This window comes from Oryx dammah, unplaced genomic scaffold (genome assembly GCF_014754425.2).
Source record: "Oryx dammah isolate SB20612 unplaced genomic scaffold, SCBI_Odam_1.1 HiC_scaffold_12, whole genome shotgun sequence".
Taxonomy (NCBI): Eukaryota; Metazoa; Chordata; class Mammalia; order Artiodactyla; family Bovidae; genus Oryx; species Oryx dammah.
The window spans coordinates 56,969,372-56,996,569 of NW_024070196.1; the positions used below are offsets into that span (position 1 = coordinate 56,969,372).

Consider the following 27,198-nt stretch of genomic DNA (forward strand, 5'->3'; position numbering starts at 1 on the left):
GGTAAAGAACCATGCTTCTTCAGCAGAGAGGAAAGCACAGTTCCCATCTTGGAGACTGGTTTCCCTGGTGATGGTTGCTGCAGAAGCACGGCCCTAGCCAGAGTATCTTATTTTTATTTTACTATTGTGTCTATTTCTGTTTTCTTAGGCCCTTGCTCACTTCATCTCTGTGTGAGTCAGTGCTCTTTGGGGCTGGTGGTACCTGTCCTACCTGCTGGGAAAGCCCTACACCTGCAGACCTTTCCCTCCTGCTAATTACTGTGTTGTTGTTCAATTGCTAAATTGTGTCCAGCTCTTTGTGACTAGTGGGCTGCAGCATGCCAGTTCTTCCTGTCCCTCACTATCTCCTGGAATTTGCCCAAGTTCATGTCCATTGAATTGATGATACCATCCAACCATCTCATCTAGTCAAGGCTATGGTTTTTCCTGTGGTCATGTATGGATGTGAGAGTTGGACTGTGAAGAAGGCTGAGCACCGAAGAATTGATGCTTTTGAACTGTGGTGTTGGAGAAGACTCTTGAGAGTCCCTTGGACTGCAAGGAGATCCAGCCAGTCCATTCTGAAGGAGATCAGCCCTGGGATTTCTTTGGAAGGAATGATGCTAAAGCTGAAACTCCAGTACTTTGGCCACCTCATGTGAAGAGTTGACTCATTGGAAAAGACTCTGATGCTGGGAGGGATTGGGGGCAGGAGGAAAAGGGGACGACAGAGGATGAGATGGCTGGATGGCATCACTGACTCAATGGATGTGAGTCTGAGTGAATTCTGGGAGTTGGTGATGGACAGGGAGGCTTGGTGTGCTGAGATTCATGGGGTCGCAGAGTCGGACATGACTGAGCGACTGAACTGAACTGAACTGAACTGAACCATCTCATCCTCTGCTGCCCTCTTCTCCTTTTGCCTTCAGTCATTCCCAGCATCAGGGTCTTTTCCATTGAGTTGGTAGATTGCATCAATTACCTGCAAACAAGGTACTATAGTCAGGATAGGATAGGCTTATCCTGCAGTGACAAAGAACCCTGATATCTCTTTGGCTTACTCAGAGTTTCTCACTCACTTGAATTTGCTATAGGTTGGTCAGTGCTCCAGCGGAGCTGTCTTCCACGCAGTCATTCAGGGATCCAGCAAACTCCAGTCTTGTGACTCTACCCTGTCATCATGGGGCCTCCACATTGACGGTGGTAAAAGAGGCTGCAGACTCAGCCATAGGCTTCTCTGTACCCCAACCAGAAAGCTCCAAGGGTCTCTTTCCATTGGCCCAGAACCAGTCACGTGGTGCTGCATACCCACAAAGAGACCGAGAAGTGGTCTCCAGGGGAGTCGGAAGGGAGCAATAGGACATTGAACTTGGTGAGCACAGGACCTTTTGTCTTCCATGCAAGAGTTTTCTAATTTAATGCCCCCAGACCTGTAAGGTAGTTTCTGCCTTGTCTACCCACATTTTTTATCTTTAGCAACATGCCCAGAGGCTTATAACATAAGAGGTCCAGGCATGGATCCAGAGCCCAGTTCTGCCCAACTCCAGATTCTGAGCTTTTAACTGCTGGACACGGCTGCCTCCCTGGTGAGTTCTCTCCCTCTACCCTCTTTTCCTGTTTCTTCTTCTATATCTGTTTCTGACTTCTCCCAGTGCACTCCTCTGTCTCTGGATTCTCTGTTTCTCTCAGGGTAATGAAATGGTAGTTCATTTCCCTGCCAGTGTTCATCCCAGTGATTCTGTCCATACAGCCTGTCTTAACCCCTCTCAGTGCTGTAGATTTATCTACAAAGCTTCAAGTGTAGAAGACACAGAATTCTTTGCTGTCAGCCTGGCAAAGCCATGGGTTCTAGAGAGTTGAGGAAATCCCTCCCTGGTAAAATTTCTTCCCAGGCTGAGAAATCAGGATTTTGTTTTTCCCCAGACCAGGGCTCCTCTGTAAATGTAGTGAGAATAAGTGAGTGGGAGGGTGGGAATTTTTGTGAACTTCCAGTTTTTTTTCTTTTTTAAACAACTTTATTGATTTTGTGTCTATCTATCTATATATATATTTAGATAAAATCTATATATATTATCCATACAGTTCAGTGGTTTGTTATTTACAAAGCTGTGAAACTGTCACCAAATCTAATGTTATTGAAGTATAGTTGATTTACAATATTATATTAGTTTCATATGTACAACATTGTTGTTGCTAAGTCCTTCCGACTAGGCAAGATGGACAACATAGTTATTCAATATTTTTATAGATTACATTTCATGAAATGTTACTATATGATTTTAGAACATCTTATCACCTCACAAAGAAACCCTGTACCCATTAACAGTCACTCACTAACTCCAGCCCCTGGTAACCAGAGCCTCCAGTTTTCAGACAAAAAAATTGAGGTTTTCATTGGAGCATTCCAGAGGCTGGGGGAAATGAAGACAGAATGCTTTTTAAGGAGAGACAGAGGCTGTGGCCAGTTCTGCAGCTGGCATGACTGTACCTGCTTTCCTTTCCCCAATTCTGAAGTGAAGTGAAGTAGAGTGAAGGCACTCAGTCGTGTCCGACTCTTTGTGACCCCATAGACTGCAGCCTGCCAGGCTCCTCTGTCCATGGCATTTTCCAGGCAGTAGTCCTGGAGTGGATTGCCATTTCCTTCTCCAGGGGATCTTCCCAACCCAGGGCTCGAACCCGGGTCTTCCGCATTGTAGACAGACGCTTTACCATCTGAGCCACCAGGGAAGTCCTTTCCCCAATTCTAGTCACACACACACAAAAAAAGGTTTTTTTTTAATGGGTTCAAGTGCCTCTGCCTGTATGCATGCGTATGTGCACATGAATATGTGTATATTGTTTACATGTGAGTGAATTCATGTGTATATGTGTGCAAGAAGGCAGTAGTATGTGTATATACTTGTGTATATGTGTGTGGGGGGTGTCTTTGCATTTAAGGGTACACTTGTGTAGAGTCTACCTATGGATATGTGAGAAGCCAAGTGAGGGGAGAGTTGGAGGGGTGACTGACAGGATCACCTCCCCAAGCGAGCGCGGCATTCATTCTCCCTGAAACACAGCGCCCAAGGAGCAGAGGTTTCAAGCCAAAGAACCAAACTAAAAAATAAAAGGAAAAGAATTCCTAGAGAAAGGAACCGTGAAGTCTAGAAAGGCAGAGCGAGCGGTGGAGAGGGACACAGAGAAAGAGGAGGAGGGAGGAAGAAAGAGGAGGAGGGGGAGGAAGGAGAGCAGAAAAACGGAGAGAGAAGAGGGGAGAGGAGAGAGAGAGAAAGAGAGGAAAAAACATGGCGTTTGCGAGCTGTATGTTAAACATATCCATAGGTAGACTCTATACAAGTGTACCCATAAATGCAAAGACACCCCCCCACACACATGTACACGAGTATATACACATACTACTGCCTTCTTGCACACATACACACATGAATTCACTCACATGTAAACAATATACACATATTCATGGGCACATATGCATGCATACAGGCAGAGGCTCTTGAACCCATAGAAACAAAGTGCACGCACTTACCAGTATGCACAGACGTGTGCTTTGCTACAGGGATCCTTTGCTGGCAGCGGATCAGGTAACCTCCCCCTGCTGGCCCTGTCCAAGCCAGTGGTCTGCAAGAAAGGCATTCTAAAGCAATTTGGGATTTACCTCACTCCGGTGCACATTCGTCCAGCTAATTTCATGCCCAGGGGCCACCTGGGAAGGCTCTGGTAGGGTATGGTGTGGAGAATCAGGCAGGGGATGGCAGAAGAGGTAGGAAACTCAGAAACATGTAAATTGTGTGACATGAACTTGGTGTGTGCTTCCCGGTTAGAGTCACGGCACGCCAGGCTCGGGTGGGTCCTTGATGGAGCCTCCCTCCAGTCAGGGGTGGCAGCGGGCAGTACATCCGTCTCCACTGTTGTGGAACTTAGCTTGCAGAGAAGCTCCTGGCCTGCATTTACACTGGCCCCAGACTCTCGCGTTCTCCCACATTTGCCTGGCTGAATCCCCAGCGGAGAGCCGTGCCCCGGCACCTGTGACACTGCCCACCCACCCCTGGAGGGGAGTGTTGGCTCAGGGCATGGATGGATGGTGAATGGCTGAATGTATGAATGAGGGAACAAATGAATGGAAAACCCGGTTCTCAAAGCAGAGAATAATGGTTCAAATTTGTCAAACTCCTAGACCTAGTAGTCCAATTTCTGCTGACCCACTCCAGTTTCTTAGAACAAAGGTCAACAACCATTTTCCGTAATGGGCCAGACAGGAGATATTTCAGCTGTGTCAGTCCCTGTCATAGCTACTCAACTCTTCCGCTGTGACGCAGAGGTGTCCACAGACAATATGGAAACAAAGGGTGTGGCTGTGTGCCGACAAAACATTATTTCACAGAAATTTGAATTTCATGTAATTTTCACAGGTCACAAAATACCATTTCTCTTTTGAATTTTTTAAACTTTTATTTAAGGGTGTTAAAAGTAGCTGTGGGTTTGTCATATATGGTCTTTATTATGTTGAGATATGTTCCCTCTCTGCTCACTTTCTAAGGAGTTTCTAGCACATATGAGTGTTAATTTATTTACTTTGACAGCACCAGGTCTTGCAGCATGCTGCAGGATCTTTTAGTTGAAGCATACCAATACAGGATTCCCTGGTGGCTCAGTGATAAAGAATCCGCCTGCCAGTGCAGGATACACGGATTTGATCCCTGGGTCAGGAAGATCCCCCGGAGAAGGAAATGGCAACCCCACTCCAATATCCTTGCCCAGGAAATCCCATGGACTGAGGAGCCTGGCAGGCAGTCCATGGGGTCCCAAAGAGTCAGACACAACTTAGCGACTAAGCAACAACAACAATATGAACTCTTGGTTGTGGCATGTGGGATCTAATTCCTTGACCAGGAATGGAACCTGGACCACCAGGGAAGTCCCAAATGGATGTTGGAAAAGTAGGAAGATGAAAAGTCCCCTTCCCCACCACCCCCCAGGTTTCTGGTGAGAGGGAGACAAGCATCAGTCTTGTCTCAGGAGCTCAAGAACATTGGTTTTCTCAGCTCTCAGCCTCTGTTCTTTCTATTTCCCAAAGAGGCGAAGTAGCTTAGAGATTGAGAGCAAGATGTATGTGTCAAATTGACCAAGGGGAGAATGCCACTTCTGCCTCCTGTATCTTAGCTGTGTGAGCTTAGAAAACAACCTCACCAGTCCGAGTCTTGGTTTTCCCATCTGTGAAGTAGGAATGATACCTCCCAAAAACGGTCAAGGTTAAGAGTAAGACTAAATAAGATCATTCATGCAAAACCTTTAGCAGAATGCTCACGGGAAGGTTCAGTGAATGGTATTGCTTATTCTTAGGAGGCAGCATGGCTCTGTGGCTGCAAGCCCACAGTTTCGTCTCAGACAGGTCTGGGTTCCAGCTCAGCTTTGCCAGTCGAAGCACAGCCTTGGGAAATTCCATCCCCCTTCTGCTTTTTGGTTTCCCCATCTCTTCCGTGACGGATGAGAACCCAACAACTCTAGAAATTTCTACACATATTCTCTTTCCCCTTTTCTCCTCTCCCTCTTCCCTTCCTCTTCCTCCCTCTCTTCCCAAGGGCAGAAAGGACTCAACTATGTTATGGGGTTACACACACCATTCATCTGTCTGCCCCTTCTCCTTTACCAGCCCCACAGCCACTTTGTCAGACTGAGTGAAGTCAGAGAAGGGCAAAAACCATATGATAGCACTTACATGTGGAATCTTTAAAAAAAAAAAAAAAGAGGGAGGGGGACAGAGGAGTGTACAAATGAATTTATCCACAAAACAGAAATAGAGTTACAGATGTAGAAAATAAGTTTACTGTTACTAGGGGTAAGCGTGGGGGAGGGATAAATTGGAAGACTGGGATTGACATATATACACTACTATAAGGAGAGTTGGCTCATTGGAAAAGACGTTGATGCTGGGAGGGATTGGGGGCAGGAGGAGAAGGGGACGACAGGGGATGAGATGGCTGGATGGCATCACGGACTCGATGGACATGAGTCTGAGTGAATTCCGGGAGTTGGTGATGGACAGGGAGGCCTGGCGTGCTGCGATTCATGGGGTCGCAAAGAGTCGGACACGACTGAGCGACTGAACTGAACTGAACTGATAAGGAGATCAAACCAGCCAATCCTAAAGGAAATCAACCCTTCATTGGAAGGACTGATGCTGCAGCTGAATCTCCAATACTTTGGCCACCTGATGCAAATAACTGACTCATTAGAAAAGACCCTGATTTGGGAAAGATTGAAGGCAAGTGGAGAAGGGGACGACAGAGGATGAGATGATTGGATGGCATCACCAATTCGATGGATATGAGTTTGAGCAAGCTCCGGAAGTTGGTGATGGACAGGGAAGTCTGGTGTGCTGTAGTCCATAGGGTCACAAAGAGTCGAACACGACTGAGAGACTAAACTGAACTGATACATAAAATAGCTAATAATAACTTGCTGTACAGCATAGGAACTCTACTCAATACTCTAGTAGTTTCTATGGGAACAGAATCTTAAAAGGAGTGTATGTATGTGTGTGTATGACGTTCACTTTCCCATACACCTGAAACTAACACAACATTGTAGACCAACTAGACGCAGATGGGATTTTTAAAAATATCAAATAGTCAAGTTCACCTTCTTCAGTAGGGATGCAGTTTTTTCAGAGGGAAAGAGATCCACTGGGACTTTCATGTAAGGGTCAGTCACTGGCTGTGTGCCCTGACCGGGCTGTAAACCCTGTGCAGAAGACAGGGGAGCAGGAAACTGCTTTCTGCCCTGAGAGTCACAACCAGAGAGCCTTCCAGGCGAGGCTAGGCTCCCGGGAGGAAGAATTTGGTTCCCGCTCTGCTTTCTCATTTCAGTCTGTCACTAGTTCAATATTTTCCAAACCAGTCTATAGCATAAACATGTGTCAAGTCTGACTCAAAGTTGCTTTTTTCTCATTTTACAAAAGTAATACATGTTTATTGGAGAAAAACTAGGAAAGAGAGATAAGCAGGGAGGAAAAATTCTTGCAAAGCTTCTAATCCTACGACCCAGGACTAGGCCTGCTAACACCCTGGAGTCTGTCTTCTCTGTGTTTTAATGCATATGAATTAGGTGGTGTATGTATACACTTTAAAAACAGTCATTCACTTGGCTGTTCGGTTTACAAAAATGTGGTTCTGGTCAGGGGCAACAGTGACATATCCAGTTGAGTTTTGATATCCAGCCCCGGAGGGAAGGACCTGGGTCGGTCCAGTCTTTTCATGCCACGGAAAGCCTTGGGCAGGAACAAGACCAAAGCTTCCTTGCTGAGTGGGCCTGGTTTGGCACATAGTCAGTTTCATGTGCTGGTAGGGGAGACCTGCTTTGGCCCAGAGCACGGCTCTCCCAGGTCCCATAGGCAATGGGAAGAAGGAAAGTGGTTGGAATCCCTCATTTCTTTGTTCATCCATTCACCCATTCTAGAAGCACTTCCTGAGCTCCTCCCCCAGGCCTGGCCCATGTGTACTGCCCACTGGACTTGGCTTGCATGGATGCATCCAGAAGCTCTCCAGATCCTCTCCCACGGTCTAGCTCCCTGCAGCCTGCCTTGCCTGTTTTTCGGTGGCAGCTGGGAGTTCCCAAACAGAAGCAACAGAGTGGGTGATGAGGCCAAACATGGGCTGGCCCTGAATTGAAAGGGTGGAAGGAGAGGCCTAGAGTTGGGAAGGGAGGGAGAGTCTCAGCTCAGTGGATAAACAAGGGTTTCTAAGGTCAGGTCCTCTGAGCTGGGCTCTGCCAGTTCCTGCTCTGTGAAACCATCCTTTTCCCAGGGGATCTTAAGAAATCCTGGAAAGACGATTTGAGACTTGGACTCGGTTCCTGACCCTGTTGCCCACTGACTGTGGGGCCCTGGGCAGGTTACTTAACCTTCCTGCACGTGAATTTTTCCATTTGTAACATAGAGCCTCCCCTCCTGTGCAGGCTGGCATGACAGGGTCTCAGCTCAGTGCCTTGTAGAGAGACCACCATCAGCTCCAGGCAGCTAAGTGCATGTAGAGATCACACTCCTACTCACACGGATAACCAACCCTTTTCCGGAATCATCTCTCCTCACAGTTCACAAAGCACTCTGAGTTCCAAGGATTTCAGGTAACTTGCCCAAGACCACACAGCTATGAAGGGACAGGCTGACTCATTGCCTCGGCTTCCTCATCTATACAAAGGGAATAACCAGATCTATTTTGCCAAGTTATTAGAAGCATTCAGTGTGACGATACCTGGGAACCTTTTGGCTCTGTCTCGGTCCCCAGGGAAGCCTTAGGTAGATGGTCGTCTTCCTAAACATGGTGAGGCCTGCCCTCCTTGGAGAGATTAAATCGGGGTCATTTGGTTGGATGTTTCCAGAAGTCACTCCACAGTCCTTGCCCTGAAACAACAGAACAGGATGTGGTTGGAGGACTCCCTGCTGCTCATCCTGGCTACCTGTTCAAAGAGGCACTCTCTCCATGCTCATGGTCTGCCTGACCACACACGTGCTTCCTCGTTGCCCTCATGGTCACCTACAATCATTCTGTGTGCCTGTCATGTCTCCCCACTAGAATGTCAACTCCATCACCAAGGAAATGATCCTTTTTATCTTGTCACTATACATACCTGGCCTGTGTGCGTGTGTGCGCGCTCAGTCATGTCTGACTCTTTACGACCCCATGGACTGTAGCTTGCCAGGCTCCTCTGTCCATGGGATTTCCCAGGCAAGAATACTGGAGTGGGTTGCCATTTCCAGGGGATCTTCCTGGCCTAGGGATCGAACCCGTGTCTCCTGCATTTCAGGCAGATTCTTTATTCACTGAGCCACCTGGAAAGCACCTCCCTATTAATACCTAATTGGCAGGAGGGGAAAGTTGTCAGGCCTAAGGATTAAATGAGCCCAAATTTCCCAGAAGTTAGGACAGGTACCACCAGCCCCAGATAATGTTGAACCACTAGTGGGATCATGATTTTCTTCTTAATTCTCTCTCTATCCTTCTGGTGACATTTAGGAGAAACTTTTCATTCAGTTCTGGTATTTAATACCTTCCTAAGTACTCTTGCCTGGAAAATCCATGGACGGAGGAGCCTGGTAGGTTGCAGTCCATGGGGCCGCAAAGAGTTGGACATGACTGAGTGACTTCACTTTTACTTTTCACTTTCATGCATTGGAGAAGGAAATGGCAACCCACTCCAGGGTTCTTGCCTGGAGAATCCCAGGGATGGTGGAGCCTGGTGGGCTACTGTCTATGGGGTCGCACAGAGTCAGACACGACTGAAGCAACTTAGCAGCAGCAGCAGCAGCAACCCTTACTTGCCGAACATTTAAACAAAAAGAGGAGGCCTTAAGCTTCAACCATTTGGCAGGCCATGATGCCAAGCAAGGGTTTAATTTTGGTTTTTAGTGGGTTTGTTTTCATCGTATATCTATTTTTACATTTATTTGGGGCTAGAAATTCTGAGTTGCCTTCTGATAATGATAAAAGGTAATGATACATTTTCTTCCTAAAGTACACTTATTTTTCAGAGGCAGCGCATCTAAAGGAAAACTATTAGCAAGTAATAAATAATATGAGCTGGCCAATCTGGCAAAAAATCTTTAGGTGGTTTTGGAATGATTGCAATGTGGGAGGTACCAAGTGAAATCCTCACTGAACTTTAGGTGATGCTGAGAAAAGATACTGTAGAGTCCAGGAGGAACATTCTTTGGATGTCTTTCGATTAAAGTCAGAACAGGTCTTGGGCAGTGGCTGGACCACACAGTGTGATGAGAGGCAAAGAAAGCAGCCAGAAGTTTTTGCAGTGAACTAGAGGCCCAACCCTCCCCAGCTGGATGCTGGTGCCCCTAGAACACTCCCTCCCTCAGAAGACACAGACCAGGGAGGACAGAATGTCAGTCAGCGGCTGGGGCACCCCTTAAAGTGTACAGAACCCGTATCTCAGTCCTTGTAGGGCCCAGAGGAATTCAACACTTGGCCTTTCTGGATTTAGCAAAAACAGAGAGAGGAATCCAGTGAAGTGGAGATTATAAGCTTCTTTTTCCTTTCCACTTCTCCAAGCATGGCAGGGTATCAAAGGCTGGGTGGGTTGGGGGTGGTGCATTTGTAAAAATAAAGAAAAAGTGCTGAAGCCCTGCTTTCAAGCACTGCTAGTTCCTGCTCTGCATATTCCGAGGCCTTGAGGGTCCCTGTCATCTTTCTTGTCTGGCTGGGACATGAGCCTTCCCCAGCCAGCCCCTCACTTAATGGAACTCTATAACTCTTCATTTCCTGGACGCATGTCGTGTTAAACAGGTGGCACACAGCTGGCATTTCTCACTCGCTTTCTGGCATTTCCCATTTTTATGGGAAGCTAACCTGGCTTTTTTTATTATAAAGCCCCAGAGTTCCAAGGTTTAATATCCTCGGTGTTAGATTCACAGAGTACTTGGAAGTTAGAGATTGCCTGCGGCTGGAATTTGATGGAGCAGCAACTTGTCACTGGGTGTGTGATTTATTTGCTCAAGGGAAGGGGAAAACACAGAGGGCAATTAAGTGGGTTTTGAGTTTTGAGAGATCAGGGATGCTGAGAAGTAAGTGAGGAGGAGGAGCAGCTGAGGGGTTGTAAATCCCTTCTGACAGAACCCAGTGTTTTTAAAATAATAGCTGACTTTAAAACCAGCTAAAAAGCAGGCAGAGCTGAGGACGGTTCCCACCCAGCTGTTTCTTTTGTCTGGAGGATCAACCCTTGGGGAAGGCAGACACCTCTAGATGATCTCTAGAGTCTGGCCATATGGCCTGGGATGTGCGATCAAGTATACTGCATCGGTCCTGCCTCAGGGCCTTTGCACCTGCTGGCCCCTTAGCCTGAAGGCCTTGTCTCCTAGATTTCCAGGTAGCCGGCTTATTTCTTTTGTATCAGCATGCCATTGCCTGGAGCAGCTTTTCCTGAGTGTCCTAGCCCAGAAGGTTCCCACCTCCTCCATGTTTTTCCCAATAGGTCCATTCATTCTGTTCATAGCACTCATTCCTCTCCGGACAGTTCATCAGTTTGCTGGCTTACGTGTTTATCACCGAAATTCTCCTCATCCTGGCAGGCCCAGATGAATATGGGCCCGCCTCACTCACTGTATCTGTTACACCTAGAACAGTACCGGGCCCACATGGCACTCACTAAAGGGACTGTGATTGTGAACTTAATGATCTCTGGGGCTCAGGAAAACAAGATTGGCTTGAAAGGCAGGTCTCAAAGTGGGGTCCCTAGACCACCTGCGCTATTAATAGCGTCACCTGGGAACTTGTCAGAAAAGCACATTCTCAGGGCTCCCCCTGGACTCCCAGAATCAGAATCTCTTGTGGGTGGGAACAGCCATCTTTGTTTTCCCAAGCCCTTCTGGGGGAATTCTCATGTATGCTCAAGTTTGTCAGCCACTGCCCCAGTGCTTAAATACCTGTGAGGTCCAGGCAGGTGGTGTCACGCAAGAAAGTGGACCAGGTGTGGCAAAGGAGACCCTAGGCGCCCTGTCGAGGGACATTCAAATGCAAGACCAAGCCTGCCCGAAAGTCTAACACCCCTTCCTTCCTAAAAGGACCAATTGTTACTTTCATCCAGAGCCCCTTAGAACTCCCCAAAGAAGCCCACAAGCAAAACAAGCCAAGAAAAGTAAAGATACAGGCCCCTGAGAAGGTGTTTTTGTTTGGTTGGATGTGATGTGGATGCTCTGGTGGGGATCCCACACCCAGAAACCCTGGAAGAGGAGGCCTGGCCATAGGAGGCACCCGTAGCATCGCATCTCTCCATCCTTCAGAAGCTTTTGTATGTTGGGAGGACAGCGGCAGCCAGGTAGGCTAGACCCTCCCTTCGTGGCGTGTACAATCCAGAGGGAGAGACGGCCCGTAATCAAAGACTCCAGCTGGCCCATGTGGAATGGCAACCACAACAAGGGCTGCAAAGATGGAGTGCCCGGTGCTGCAGGGGCTGACGGGAGGAGGGGCAGAGCTGGGGAGGCTTCTGAGGCCAGATGGGGAGAGCATCGCAGGCTGAAAAGATGAGCTGGCGGGCAGCGGCCTTGAGCTAGGCCACTGTGGCTGGAGCTCCATGAGCAAAGGGGTGAGCCGTCTGCTGGAGCCAGACTCTGCAGGATCTTTGGATGCTGGAGGAGTCAGGTCTGTGTCCACTGCTGGGCAGTGGGGAGCCATTGTAGTGGGGGGGTGACCTGGGCAGCTTTGCATTTTGAAGCTGCCACTCAAAAGTTCTGGATAGAAAATGAATTGGGAGAGACAGAGTGGCCATGAGGGGCAGCACAGTCATCCAGACAGGAGAGTGTTATTATTAGAGGTAATATTAGAATATTATTAGACATAATAATATTAGAAATAATATTAATATTATTAGGCATGATGTGAGCCATGTTCAAGGAGTACACATTCTGGCCAGTTGCTGGGCCGAGCACTGTACTTCCATGATCCCATTTCCCCCTCATACCCTGTCTGCAACACTACTTACTACCCCTGAGTAAGTCAGTTGCTGCAGTAAGATTACCATGAACTCAGTGGCTTGGAACAACAAAAACATATAGCTCTGAAGGTTGGAAGTCCAAAATGGGTCCACAGGGTTACAGTCAGGGCTTGGACAGAGCTGCATTCTGTTCAGGCAGGGGGTCCTTGGGGAGAACCCACCCCTTGCTTTTTCCAGCTTCTCTTGGCTGCCTGCATCCCTTGGCTTGCAGCCCCTTTTCCATCCCCACAGCCAGCAAAGACTGGTTGAGTCCTTCTCATGTCACATCACTCAGCCTCCTCTACCGTCCTCGTCCTCCAATCTCTCTCTGCCTCTCCTTTGCCTCCTGGTTCACTTGCCACCTTCCCTCACTCAGCTCTTGCCTTCATTTTACAAGGACCCTTGTGATGACATGTTGGGCCCACCCTGATCCTCCAGGGTAGTCTCCCCACCTCAAGAACCTTAATTTAATCACAGCTACAGAATCCCTTTTGTGCGTAAATATTCTTTCTGCATACATGCTCCGTAGTGTCTGACTCTGCGACTCCATGGACTGTAGTCTGCCAGGCTCCTCTGTCCGTGGAATTTTCCAGGCAGGAATACTGGAGTGGGATGCCATTTCCTTCCCCAGGGGATCTTGACCCGGGGATCTAACCCCTGTCACCTGCATCTGCCATGTCTCCTGCATTGACAGGGGGATTCTTTATCACTGCGCCACCAGGGAAGCCTGTGGATATCTTTGGGGGACTGTTACTGAGTTGACCACTGTTACCGATGGGAACACAGGTGAGCCACAGTGAGTCCCCAAGGCGTGTGGGCTCAGAGGGGGCAGAGTTGGGCTGGGAGCCGGTCTGTCAGTCTTCGGAGGAGGTTGCCCCCCACCCCCACTCCCCACCATTCACACTGGCCTGGCTCCCTGGCTTTGATGGTAAGAAGTTTGTGGGAGAGAAAGGAAACAGCTGCTATGGCGTTCACATTTCTTTCCCAGCCACTGATTTGGCAAAATGAGCCAGTTTGAACAGAAGCCCTTGGAGAGAAACCCACTAAATGGTTTTATCTGATCGGTTTTGACAAGCCTCTTTTAGGACAGTTTACAATAAAAATCTTACACTTGCCGCACCAAAGGTTTACTGTGTCACCTGGGATGTGGGATCAAAGACAGCCTTCTATGAGCTGCCTGGTGCCAGGGCTGGGAGGGACGGTGACCTGTAGATAAGATGGTCCATGCTCCTCTTCTCGGAAGAACACGATCTTTGTTGCAGAGAGAGATGCTCTGTGTACACTAGCTCTTGAGCCTACGCCCCAGAAGCTAGAGAGGTTCTAAATATATCTGTAAGCCACCAAAACACCTTCTCTTGACCTCCAGACTAACTCTGCTACCAAGGGCAGTGGACCTCATTAATCTTCATTGCTATCGGTGAGGTTCGTAGTGATATTACAGCCACCATTTACTGAGGGCCTATGATGTGTTGGAGTCTGAAAAAAAATTGTGAAGACTCAAAAGATGGGAGTTAAGAACATAAACCCTGGAGCCAGCCTGCTTGGGTTCAAATCCCAGGTCGGCTTCACCTCCCTGAGCCTCATCTGTAGAAATGGGGCTGATGCTGAACTCGGTGAAGTCAAAGATGCCGCCGACTAGAGCATGTGCCGTTTCTTCCATGTACTCCAGAAAAAGGCGGTGCCCGTGAAACTGTCACCTGTCCATGAATGCAAAACACATTCTGATTTCAAAGGTGCTCGTTACAATGTGAGGAAATGCCCACTGAAGTCAGTGAAACACCAAGAGAGTACCCACCTCCTGGGTTCTTAGGCTTAGACTGGCGTCGGGCACATAGAAAGGGCTTGGCCTGTGTTAGCTGGTATTGTTACTATTTTCCTTATCTTACACACGAGGAAGCCGAGTTTGAAGTCAGTTCCCAAGGTCACCCAACAAGCAGTAAAGGGTAGAGTTGGAATTTGGATTCCCTCAGCCCTGTGTCTCTTTCATGGCCCCCGAATCATGTCCAGCACCTGTGGCTGTGTGTCCCTGACACAGGTCATCTGCCCCTCTGGATGTCTGCATCCTCACCTGTAAGAGGTGGGTGACAACGTGGACCCTCCAGGGATGCTGAGAGGATGCTGGGGGCGAGATAGGTCCCACACGTGCTCAGAAAACCATCCTGTCCTCCCTTCCCTTCGCACCGTGCATCCGCAAGTGGCTTTAAGGCCACTGGCATTAGCCACAGAAACTCCACGCTCAGAGCAGTTGCCGCGGATACTTGGACCAACCTGCCTGGACTGTTGGAGCCTCAGCCACTCGTGTGCCTGCCCAGTGCCTGTTCCTGCTCAGAGCTCAGCCCTCACCCTACACCTGCTCTCACTCAGCCACTTATACACACCTGAGCAGGCACCGCCGTGCACCCCCCCCCTTTCCCCTGCAGGTACTGTCCCTCTGGACTCTGTGAAGCATTTAGAAACGGATACCAGGGGTGTCGATATTGGCTGAGATTTTGTTTCAACACCATGTGTTAATGGTTCATCCTTTCCTCACTGATTTTTTAAAATTTATTTTTAATTGGAGGATAATTGCTTTACAATGTTGTGTTGGTCTCTGCCATACATCAACATGAATCGGCCGTAGGTATCCATATGTCCCCTCCTTCTTGAATCTCTCTCCCTCCCACCTCCTGCCCCATCCTGCCCCTCTTGGTTGTCACAGAGTACCTGATTTGACCTCCCAGTGTCATACAGCAAATTCGTACTGGCCGTCTGTTTTATATATGGTAATGTGTATGTTTCCATACTACTCTCTCAATTCATCCCACCCTCTCCTTCCCCCACTGTATCCAGCAGTCTGTTCTCTATGTCTATGTTTCCATTGCTGCCCTGCAGATAGGTTCATCAGTACCATCTTTCTAGATTCCATATAAATGTGTTAATATACGACATTTGTTTTTCTCTTTCTGACTTACTTCACTCTGTATAATAGGCTATAGGTTCGTCTACCTCATTAGAACTGATTCAAATGTGTTCTTTTTCCTGGCTGAGTAATATTCCATTGTATGTATGTACCGCAACTTCCTTATCCATTCACCTTTGATAGACATCTGGGTTGCTTCCATGTCTTAACTATTGTAAATAGTGCTGCAGTGAACATTGGGGTACGTGTCTCTTTCAGTTTTGGTTTTCTTGGGGGTATATGCCCAGTAATCACGATTTTTTTTTTAAGTATTTTTTTTTGGAAGGATAATACATCTACCACAGTGTTCATATCCTAAGAGCACAGCTTGATGAATTTTCACTAAACGCACATCCATATAACCAACATCCACATCAAAATATAGAGCATCACCTGCCCCCAGCACCCGTCATGCCCTTTCCAGCCTCCCCACGAAAGGGCACCACTGTGGTAACTTGTAGCACATAAACCAGTTTTGTCTGCTTTTGGACTTCATATAAATGAAATCATTCAGTGTTTCTGTGGCTCCTTTTGCTCAGCATTTGTTTAGAACTTCATGCCTTTTGCAGTTAGCAATAATTTGCTTATTAATAATCCAGTGAGTTTATTTTGTTACAGGATATATTATCATTTTTCTGTTGGTGGACATGTGGATAGGTTCCAGTTTGGGGCTAATATGAATGGATTGCTATTAACATTCTAGAATATTCTGGTACATTCTGGTACATGTCTATAGGTCAATATGAGTATGCATGCCTGCTGGGTACATGCTTAGGGAAGGAATTGCTGGTCCTGGCTTATTTGTATATTTCACTTTAGTGGACGTGCCAAGCTGTGATCTTACCAACTGATATCCTACCAGCCCATGTGTGTGAATGTGTGTGTGTGTGTGTCCAGGGGGCTCCAGATGCCATAGGTGGAAAGAGAAGCACAGACTTCAGCAGCTGCTGCTGGAAAGGAGGACATGAGCAGGGGAAAGGAGTCAGGCGTGGACATTTGAACCCTGCAACTTCCACACAATCAGCCTGAGAGTCTAGGAGTCTCGGAGCCTGTTGCAATCGTTCACTGTGCTGTCTACAGTGGGGACGTATATTTCTTCTGGGCTCTGGCGGGTAATCAGCGTAGGTGACTGTTCCGGAACAGCATCTCTGGGTGAGGGAATCCACCCACGGTCTCTACCATCCTGAATACTTAAATGTCACTTTGGTCTAATCAACTGTGCAGCCCACTCCCCCTCCTCCACCGCGCCTCCAGCAGCCACAGCAAACACACTGCCTGAGCCAGCAAGAGGGAACACCCCTGAGTCACCGTGGCTGCCACCCGCCGACAGGCTGCACAGCCTTGGGCAGGAGAATCAGCCTCTCTGTGAGTCAGCTACCCTGGGAATCTCACCTTAAGCAGGTGAAGAAACCAACCTTAGTGGAAGATCATGAGTGATTATAGGTAGCATGATGAACAAGTGGATAGATGGGTAGATAATACATGGACAGACCAATGCGATGTGTGTAGAAATATATAATTCTTATATATATTTGCACACAAGTATGTGTGTATATGTTCACCGTTTTATTGATCATTTACCACCTCTCATAATAGCCAGCATTTCAGGAATAGTGACTGTATTGGGCATGGAGACTTGCCTATACCCTGACACACCTGATTTCATGTGCTTCTCCTAAGAAACCTGATAAAAGCAAAAGCTGTATTGACCCCATTTTACAGATAATGAAACTGAGGCTCAGAGAGGTTAACTCTCCTGCCCAGGGTCACAGCCACTGACAGACAAACCACGATTCCAACCCAATCTGACACTAGGCCCCTGTTCTAACCACTGTGGACACCAGTGAGAGAGATCTTTCTCTTATGCAGTCCTCACACTAACTCTGTGGCTAGGTCTCTTTAGTTCCTTCGATAGATGAGGAATCTGAGGCCCAGAGAGGTTAGGTAGCCTACTGAAAGACACAAAGACGCACGGTGGCTGAAGAGCAGAGCCCTTCTGATACCAACGTTCTGGCTATAACCACGTGATCTCAGCTGATTCTAGCCCACAGCAGGGCTTGGAAACTACTAAAGGAACGAACACGATGCCAAGAACATTTTAGCAGTCAAGTCACAGATTAAAAGAGAAGTTCATGCCATCATTTTGACACAGAAAATGAACGTTCCTAGTGTCCTTCCTTCTTCTTTCAGCCGGTAGTGGATGCAGTGAGCAAGATATGGTCCTAGGGACGGGATGCCTCGGTGAATCTAGAGCTCATTCATTCTCTCATTCATTTGGTGACCGTTCATCGGGTGCGTGGTCTGTGTGCACCAGGAATCATGCTCATTGCAGAGGAAATGGATGGACAAACATGCCGGCAATTAAATGAGGTGTTACTGTCACTGTATAATGTCCTTTTTCATCTTGTCATTCATCTGGAACCGCTGGTCCTCAAAATGAACTCAATGAGGCTGAAAATAGTTTGAAAATCCTCTGTCCGGACAGGCATCTGGTTTGGGAGAGTGTTACTGGTGTTTGCACACCCCTGTCCAAAGGCTTGAATACATCATTCACTTAGTACACATCAGCGACGGCTCTGCTGGTCTTTCATCACTGTCCCCACACACCAGTGGCTCCTGGCAAGTGATGGCACCTGGGATGAGGGGCCAGCAGAGTGCCGTCTGAGTGCTGCCTGTGGACTGCCCCACACAAGTTACTGGTTTCGAGCAGATTTTCACCTGTGAGAGCCTGGGTTAGACAGTGCGTGGCATTCCTGCTTCTGGGCTAGGCTAGACTCTGAAGGTATCCTTGGATGCCGAGGTGGGCAGGGGGAAGCTGGTGAAGATCCTGAAGAACCCCAAAGGACTTGCTCCCAGACCCGCATCCCAGAACCAGAATCAAGGTCCAGTAGCAGGCTTAACAGCTCGGGGGCATAACAGTGGCGTGTCCACACACGCCCCACTCTCTATGTGTCGCTTTTCGTGTGTGTGCCGCACAGCTTGCAAGATCTTTATCCCCCAACCAGAGATCAAACCTGGGCCCTGGCAGTGAAAGCGCCAAGTCCTAACCACTGGACCACTTGAGAATTCCCTCTGTGTGTCGCTTTTAATAGCTGTTGTGGGTGGCCCTTATCTTAACAACTGCCAACCATTAATATTGTTCTTTTGCTTTCCAGCCTCTGTAAGGGCCGGACACTCTATTCTGTGGTGAGAGACGCCAAGATCGTCTTGGATGTCAACAAAACGAGACAGATTGCCCAAGAAATTGTGAAGGTACCGTAGGGTATGGGGCCTCCTCCCTGAACCTCAGAAAGACCTGGCCCCATCCTGAGACTCATGGTGTGGCTTCAGACCAACAGTTTGGGCTTAAAAGAAATTAAACTTGACCTGAATGATACCAGACCATGTGTGTGTAACAATTGCTAAAACAGCCATTAGAGATGGTCAACCAATGTTTGCTTTCCTTCTAGTGTCCCGTCATCAGGATAATTGGGTGTGTGCAGGGACCAGCGGGCTCTTTTCACTACTAGAATTCCTTACCCCCTGAATCCTTAAGTTCCCATGAGTGTAAACCATCTCTCTCCATAGCTGCTGGGGAACTATCAAATTGTTGGGTGTTCTTTGGGATTAGAACAAACGAGAACATCCTGTGTTTTCTGGTGGGTACCTCGTGATTCCGTTGTATTCAGGTTTTTATTCTCCATTGGATGTGTTAGGACTGAACTTCAAAAAAGAAATAAAACTGACTGCTCGTTAAGGCAAAAATAGAAATCTAGGTATTTCACCCTTGAGCCTGACCTCCCATAAGCCCTTCTCCATGTTCTTGATGATCGCCTCGCAATACGTTTCTTGAGGAACACAAGTGAATTTCTGCAGTGGTGTGGAATAAGATCTAAGGGGTTCCTTTCTCTTGGGGGCCCTCTTTTCACATTTGGCCCTGCCCCTTTTCCTCAGGGGAGATCTTCCCTTGCTTCTTTTTCAGGAAGCAGAAGCACTTAGATGGAGATGGTTTTGCTATGATCTGAGGCTGGTGGCAGATTTCTGCCTTGGGGACCCTGCCTGTTCCCATTTGCCATGCCTTCTCCACCCTACTTGCAAGCCTGGGTGTTTGGGCCCCAGGTCTGCAGCTGTTCAGCATGTGTGGTCTCAGTGGAAAGGCAGGGCGTGTGAACTGTGAGCCCAGGCCAGGCTACAGTGAGCACAGAGGTGTGCTTGTCTCCTGCAGGGCATGGGCTATCTCCACGCCAAGGGGATCCTGCACAAGGACCTCAAGTCCAAGAATGTCTTCTACGACAACGGCAAAGTGGTGATCACAGACTTCGGGCTCTTCAGCATTTCCGGGGTGCTGCAGGCTGGCAGGTGAGCGCTGGTTGGAAGGGCCCCGAGGGGTTCTCGAGAGGTGATGGTCAGGGGATGGGAAGTCACCCACATGGCCTTAGTGACCTAGACATGATGCTGGACCTGAGATCGTTTAGCCGAGGGGCGAGGCTGCTATGCCTGTGGTGCAATGCTGGTGCCCAGGTCAGGCTCTGAGTCCCATGGGGCCTCTCTTGGAAGTGGTGCCTTTGAATGGGGACAGAGCTTCCTTCAGTCCTGCAACGCCCTTGCCCTTGAATTTCACCCAAGGTCTCTTTCCTTCCTCCAAGCATGCACGGGGAAGTTGGACTCACCCAACACCCTTGCTCAGTTTGCATATGAATTCCTTCGTTTCAGTGCAGCTGGAGGGTAGTTGAGAGCGAGAGATTTAAGGTCAGACCCACCCAGGGCCTAGCATGGCTTGGCCACTCATGAACTGTGTGCCTTCACGTTTCTGCAAGAAAAATGATGGGTATGATGATGCCTACCTTAGTGTCTTTATGAGGGTAGAATAAGAGCACACAGCGGAGTGTCCAGCACAGCGCCTGGAGCACATCAAGCAGACAAACAATAGCCACTGTGGAGCTGCTCTAATTAGTATGAATTTGCATATACCTCCCCAGTGTCACCCAGGAGGATCATTAACTATTGTTAAGTAATTAAAGCTCAGCCACCACTCACCCTGGAGCAAGCTGCCTTGAGCTGACCAGTGAAGAAACAGCCAGGATCTCGAATAAACAGCCCATAATTCCGAAGGTCTGCCCTTTGTAACTTTTAATTTGGAGAGTTGTGCTTGCGCGCGCGCGCACGCACACGCGCACACGCACACACACACACACGCACGCGCACACACACACGCACGCGCACACACTTTAAACCCAGTGTGTTTTCTCTAATCACGCCTCTATAACAAATGGTGTGCCTCTCCAGAAAGACAGCTTTGCACCCCCCTCCAGGCTTCTCTATTTGTACTCCTGTTTCAGCTGATTCGGGGAATCTCTGATCTCTTTGAGGTATGCCCGAGGAGCCCCAATTCTCCTCCCGGCACAGTGAATTTTCTCCATGCTCTATAATACTTTGAATCTCAGTCAGACCATCTGAAATTTGGCAAAACCTGATCTTGCTGTTCTTTGAGATGCAGTAATAATCAGAACCTTAAGGGTTTGTTTGTTTTCAGATTATTACTTCACCCAAAGAGATTCATCTTCCAAAATGATCTATAGTCCTTAAGATAAGAAAATAAGGAGACAGGAAATTAATAGATAGATGGAGAGGGTCATCAAGGCAGAACCTAAGAAGCCAGGAACTCACTGAGGTTCCAGTTTCCTGGTTGGGGAATAGCTGTTTCCATCACCCTAAGGCCAAGGGCAGAGAAAGCAGTTGGTGACATCATTATGAACCTAAGTACTTTGTGTCAAGACACAAAGAGGCTCAGCAAGTGTCTCTTTTAATCTAGTTCAAGGCTCTTTAAAAAAAAACATCAGATTCTTCCCTCCTGGTGGCAGGTCCACACTCATCCTCCTGGCCAGTGGCTTTTCCCCAAGCGGGGGAAGGTGGGGCAGGGCCTCTGCTTTTTTCCCATTAGAGTCATGGTTTTCTGAAGCCATAGAAGAAAAAGCACAGGGAAATGGAATGACCTTCAGCTTATTCATGGAGGCCCCATGTCAACCAGGAAGAGAAGTCAAATCAAGGGCAAGATGGCTTCTGGCCTTGTCCCCCAGATAGCACCCCGCCCCAACCGTGCCCCAGTCTGGTTGTCAATGCAAACCCAGTTAGTGTCACAGGATGCCAGGGAACCCTCAGTAACACCTCCCCACCAGAGACCCACATCACCTGGGTACCCAGGAGGAGCCATCAGTGACTTCCTGTGCTTTTTTTCTGTTCCTGGGAAAATAGGTCTCAGTTCAGAACTTTGCTCCCAAATGGTGCCATGGAATTCTTGTAGGACTGTGGTTAGGAGTCTAGTCGCTGGAGTTTTAAAGACTAGCAATCAAACAGATCTTAGTTCTTTCACTTTTTATCTCCTTGGCTTTGCGTGGGTCGCTTAAGCTTTTTGGGCTTCCCAGGTGGTTCAGTGGTAAAGAATCTGCCTGCCGGTACCGGAGACACGGCTTTGATCCCTGGGTGGGGAAGATCCCCTGGAGAAGGAAATGGCAACCCACTCCAGTATTCTTGCCTGGAGAATCCCATGGACAAACTTGCCTGGAGGGCTACGGTCTATGGGGTCACCAAGAGTCGGATACAATTTAGCAGCTGAGCACACGCACACACTTAAACATTTTTAAGGCTATTTCCTCACCCATAGAACAGCGATGATCCCCAGTTGATTGTGGGCGCCTGAGAATTAAATGGGCTGGAACTCCTGGTATACAGTAGGCACTCAGCAGGAGCTAGTTGCCTTCCTGCCCTTCCCTCAGTTAGACCTTGGGGCATCCACAGTGCTCCATGCCCAGAAAGGGGCAATCAGCTGGGCCTGGGGCAAGGGTGAGTCATGGTAACAGTGAGCACATTCTGGACATCCAGACAGATGCCAGGGCTTCCCTGAGCCCATCCTCAGCAATGCCTTATCTACAGCTGTTCTGCCATTATCCATAAAAGGTGTCATTTAAGATGCCAGTGCTATCATGCCAGCTGCCTATAGTGATAGCCATAATGAAGACAATTTGGGTTGGTCACTGATGGGCCCATCACCCGGGGAACAGGACACCCCAGGGTGTCTGTGCCAGGCCTGGGTCCCAGCCCCCTGCCAGGCATGTGCCTACATCCACCCCAGGATGATGGTTATCGAGTGACCCAGCCTTACAGTTCCAAAGCTCCACTGCCCCAGCAAGTCAGGAGGAGGTAGAAGGGGCTGTTGAGTAACATGGGAACTGGCAGGTTTGTCCTTCTGGCAGCAGCATCCCACCCCACACAGCATGGTCATGCCAGGAGAAGGGCGGCTGGCCCAGGACACAACCCCTCTCTCGGATGACATTCTTACTCTGGACTCTAACCTCCATTCTGTTTCTGAGTCCTCAAGGTGCAAAAACATCCACAGGGAATAATGATGTCCAGGAATCGTGTAGCCCCGGCAGCTGACCCAACCCTTCTCCTTTTCATTCTTGCACCAGTCATCTGGGGTCCAAGTTCATGTGTTCATTTCACAGATGGGAAAGTGGAGACTCAGGTCTGTTCAAAGACACACACCTAGTAAGCAACAGATGGGTCCTTGAACCCCTGCAGGTGTCCCCAATTCTAGAAGCAAGAACTCATTGGACCCTGCAAACTCATGGTTTGTTTTTTTAATGAATGGATTTGAGTCCTATTTTCTAGCAGAGGATGTGTTCTATCAGGTCAACCTATACACACGTTCCCAACTGAGGTCCAAGGAGAGGCTGCCATGCAGTCTTGCTTCAGCTCTCACTTGGAGATGACTAGGGCATGGACACAGGAGTATGTGGTGCAGTGCAGGGCAAGAAGCTCCAGCTCTGGGGCCAGTTGGATGGGTTTTCAATTCTGCCTCCCTGGTAGAAGGGCAGCCTCAGAGCAAGTCACTTAATACTTCTGAGCCCCATTTTCTCTTGTGGATGAGTGAGTTGTTTTTAGGATTTAAGATTAATGTATATGAGACACATGCATGCAAGTGTATATATTGTATATCTCCTCCAGGAGTATTAACTCAGTCAGTTCAGTCCCTCAGTCGTGTCCAGCTCTTTGTGACCCCTGTGGACTGCAGCACGCCAGGCTTCCCTGTCAATCACCAACTCCTGGAGCTTGCTCAAATTCATGTCCATTGAGTCAGTGATGCTATCCTGTCACCCCCTTCTCCTCCTGCCTTGTCTTTCCCAGCATCAGGGTCTTTTCTAGTGAGTCAGCTCTTCGCATCAGGTGACCAAAGTATCAGAGCTTCAGCTTCAGCATCAGTCCTTTCAATGAATATTCCGGACTGATTTTCTTTAGGATTGACTGGTTTGCTCTCAGTATTCACTAATCCAGGGTTTACTGAGGCTCCTTATAGAACCTAAGTGCCATGAATAACGAGGACCAGCTCTACTTGTTCGATGAAGATGGAGGAGGGGGCGCCTCAGTGACCAAGGAACAGGATGACGGTTTGGGTGTTGGATGTCTCTCTCCAGACCATCCTGTCTTGTACCTCCCGCTGGGTCTTGGCCTCAAGTACAAGGTCAGGCAGTGCCTGATGGGGAGCACAGGGCAGGGGAGAAACAGAAGGAAGCCAGCAGAGGTGGTCCAGGGACTTGCAGTCAGTGATGGAAGACTGGTCCTCTCTGGGCTGTGAAACAGGACTCACCCTGTGCTTCACTTCTCCAGGCGTGATGACAAGCTGCGTATCCAGAACGGCTGGCTATGCCACTTGGCCCCAGAGATCATCCGCCAGCTGTCTCCCGACACAGAGGAGGACAAGCTCCCCTTCTCCAAACACTCAGACGTCTTTGCACTCGGGTAGGTGGCCCAACCCAGGCTCTTCAGAGCCCCAGCCTGGGCAGAGGGGCACTTCCCTTTTGGAAGGGACAAGGCGTCTGTCTGAAGATTTCTGGGTGAAATTATGGGGGGAGGGGTCTGAGTGGGCTGTAGTAGAGAGACCATAGCCAACCTCCATGCCTGCTTTCTAACTGATGATGCAAACGTGGCAAATTGCCTGACTCACTCATTCATTCATTTATGCAAGAGCTTTGTCCTGGGTGCTTAGTATTAATGAATTGTCAAGAACTTAGTGGCTTAAAAAGACATTTATGATCTCAAGTATCTGTGGCCAGGAGTTTGGAAGTGGTTCTGAGCTGGCTCAGCATCTCACATGAGGTCACAGTCAAGATGTTGGCCGGGGCTGCAGTCTCATCTGATGGTTTGACATCTGAGGCTCTGTTACCGAGGTGACCACTCACATGGTTGTTGGCAGGAGGCCTCAGGTCCTTACCACACAGGCCTTTCCATTGGCTCAGCGGCAAGAAGCTGCACTGCCTTTATGACCTGGTCATAGAAATTATATATAGTCACTTCTACCGTACTCTGTTTGTTAGAACCAAGACAGTAAATCAAGGTGAGGAGAATTAAGCTCTACTTTTTTTTTTTATAAAAAGGAGTATCAATTTGTAGATGTTTTTAAACCACCATAGTTTCCCTATTCTCTCTTGTCTAATGGAAGACAGACAAGGAAACAGTTGTTTTTACAAAATTCCATGATAAATGCTATGCTGAGGATAAGCACAGGACTGTGGGAAGAAAGGAGGAGCTAAATGCATTCTGGGAGATCAGAGAGGGCTTCCTGGAGGAGGGGACTCCTGAGCCCGTGTTAAAGACTGAGTATAAGTAGTCCAGGTGAGGGCAAGGTAACGTGTTTCAGATAGAGGGAACACATGAAAAGGAACACGGATGACAAGGAACAAATTGTCCACCATGGAGGAACACCCTGGGGAGTAGGGCAGGGGGAGGAAAGAGAGCCGATGGATGACGAATCAGGGGGAAAAAATGAGATTAAGGTGGTGAGATAAAAGCCTAGAGCGGAAAGAAGGCACACGCTGCAGGGACTTAGAGGCTGAGTTAAGCAGTTTCCGTCTTCAGGGCACTAGGGAGCCACTGATGGTCATTAAGCAGGAGAATGATGTAATCACATGTTGAGTTTTAGAATAATCACTACTGTGTCAAAAAACAGAAAGGAGGAGGACAAATGGGGCCAGGTGATCAATGCAGGGGGAGACCCTGAAATTCTGCACCGAATCAGTGCCAGGGGAATGAAAGCTGGGATTGGACATAAGAAGCAGGATTTGGGGAGTGGAAGTGATAGGGCTTGACTATTGGTTTAAATGTGGGTGGTGGCAATATCTTCCTGAAACAGCTGGGTGGAGAGTAGTGTCCTTTGCCAAAGTAGAGACCCTGCCTGGGGGGTGGGGATTGGCGGCGGGGTGTACCAGGAAGGCAAAGAGAGCAGATCTGGACAGTGTGTTTGAGCCACCTTGGAGTCAGCCGATGGAAGCGAGCAGAAAGCAGCTGAATCTACACATTTGAAGTCTGGAGACGAAGAGCATAGGACTTATCAGCAAAGACAGAATAACTGCAGCCATGGGAGAAAATGAGTTGTCTTTGAAAGTACAGAGGGGGGAGAGAGGCTCCAGGGCACTGTCCTAACATGCAGATCCCGGCACTCCGAAAAGATCCACCAGGAGCCTCATCTTACCTTGACCGTGGGGGGCGGTTGCAAGAACTGGCAGAGATGACACTGGGGAAGCTGTTTGGGAAAGCTGGAGGCTCAAAGATGTGTGAAGTTCGATTTTAGCACCACCAGGAGCTGGTACAGAGACCATCTCCACTGAGAAGTACCCCACTGTGTCCTCTCCATAAATCGGGGTGGGGGCAGCATTGGCTGGCACATCAGGATCACCATCTGTCACTTGGACCCCTTTAGAGGCTGTCACTTGTTCCAGCTAGTTTATGCCCAGATCTTTATCTAGTTAAATATTGTTATCTGAAACCAAATTGCAGTAATTAAGTTGGTATATTTTAGTATCAATTTAGCAAAAGAAAAAAAAAAAGAATGTAATTAACAAAATGTACCAAAGTAAGTAATTGGTTTTCCACTGGAGTTTTAATCTTGAGCAATTTTTTCCCCCTTAAAGCAAGTTTCTCTTGAAAGTTAAGTTTGAAAGGAAGTTTTAATGAGACCTTTATCCCTGACACTGCTGAATTCCGAGGGACCTGGTGCTCTTGGTTTCCTGCCAATTAGCTGCATCTTGTTGCTTGGGAACCTCATGCTGCGGCATGACTTGGAACAAAAATGGATTTTTAAAAGTGTGTTGAGCACCATGTTAAGCTTGTCATGGGCACTATCTCAGGGCATCTTCAGAAGTACAACTTTGAAGCAGGTACCATTGTTCCCAGTTGACAGATGAGGAGACTGAGGTTCCGAGTGGCTCAGTGACTTGCCTTACAGTAATTAACCATGGAGCTGGGAATCAAACTTGGGACATCCTGACTCCACAGCTGGAGCTTTTAAACACAGAGCCCCCAATGGGCTTGAGAGTCATTTCACCACTCAAAGCCCTATGTCCCTCAGCCACAAATCGAAGTTAATAAAGCCACTGTGATATTCTAAGGACTGAAGGAGAAAACATCTGTAAGGCACCCAGCACAGGGCCAGGCTTCCAATAGTCTCCCTTCCGCAGTTCGCATGAACAGCACCTACACTCTGTGCCCCTATCCCCAGGCCCCAACCATCACCTGTAGGGTCGCCCTCCCAAGTAGTGCACTGCCCCCGTTGCAAAGGACTCACAGAGAGGACCGTGTGTATGTTTCCCATAGAGCAGGATGGCCAGTGGTGTGATTCTGTGGTCAGATGGTCTCAACTCTGGCTGTGACCTCTCAGAAGCTGTGTAACCCTGGGTAAGATACATAACCCTCCTGAGCCTCATTTTCCCCAGCTGTGAAATGGGGCTGATAATAGCACATCTTGTTTTCAAATGTAGGTTTTTAACCTTTTTCCA

General features: G+C 48.3%; 1 protein-coding gene across 1 annotated transcript in view; it reads left to right on the forward strand.

Moving 5' to 3' along the window:
• The window catches only part of KSR2 (kinase suppressor of ras 2), a 348,927-nt gene that overhangs the window by 316,436 nt on the left and 5,293 nt on the right, over nucleotides 1–27,198 (forward strand). Inside the window, exons 14-16 of the mRNA XM_040251625.1 lie at nucleotides 18,547–18,643; nucleotides 19,596–19,729; nucleotides 24,035–24,166. Coding sequence (XP_040107559.1) covers nucleotides 18,547–18,643; nucleotides 19,596–19,729; nucleotides 24,035–24,166 — 363 coding nt within the window. The remainder of the gene's footprint in view (nucleotides 1–18,546; nucleotides 18,644–19,595; nucleotides 19,730–24,034; nucleotides 24,167–27,198) is intronic.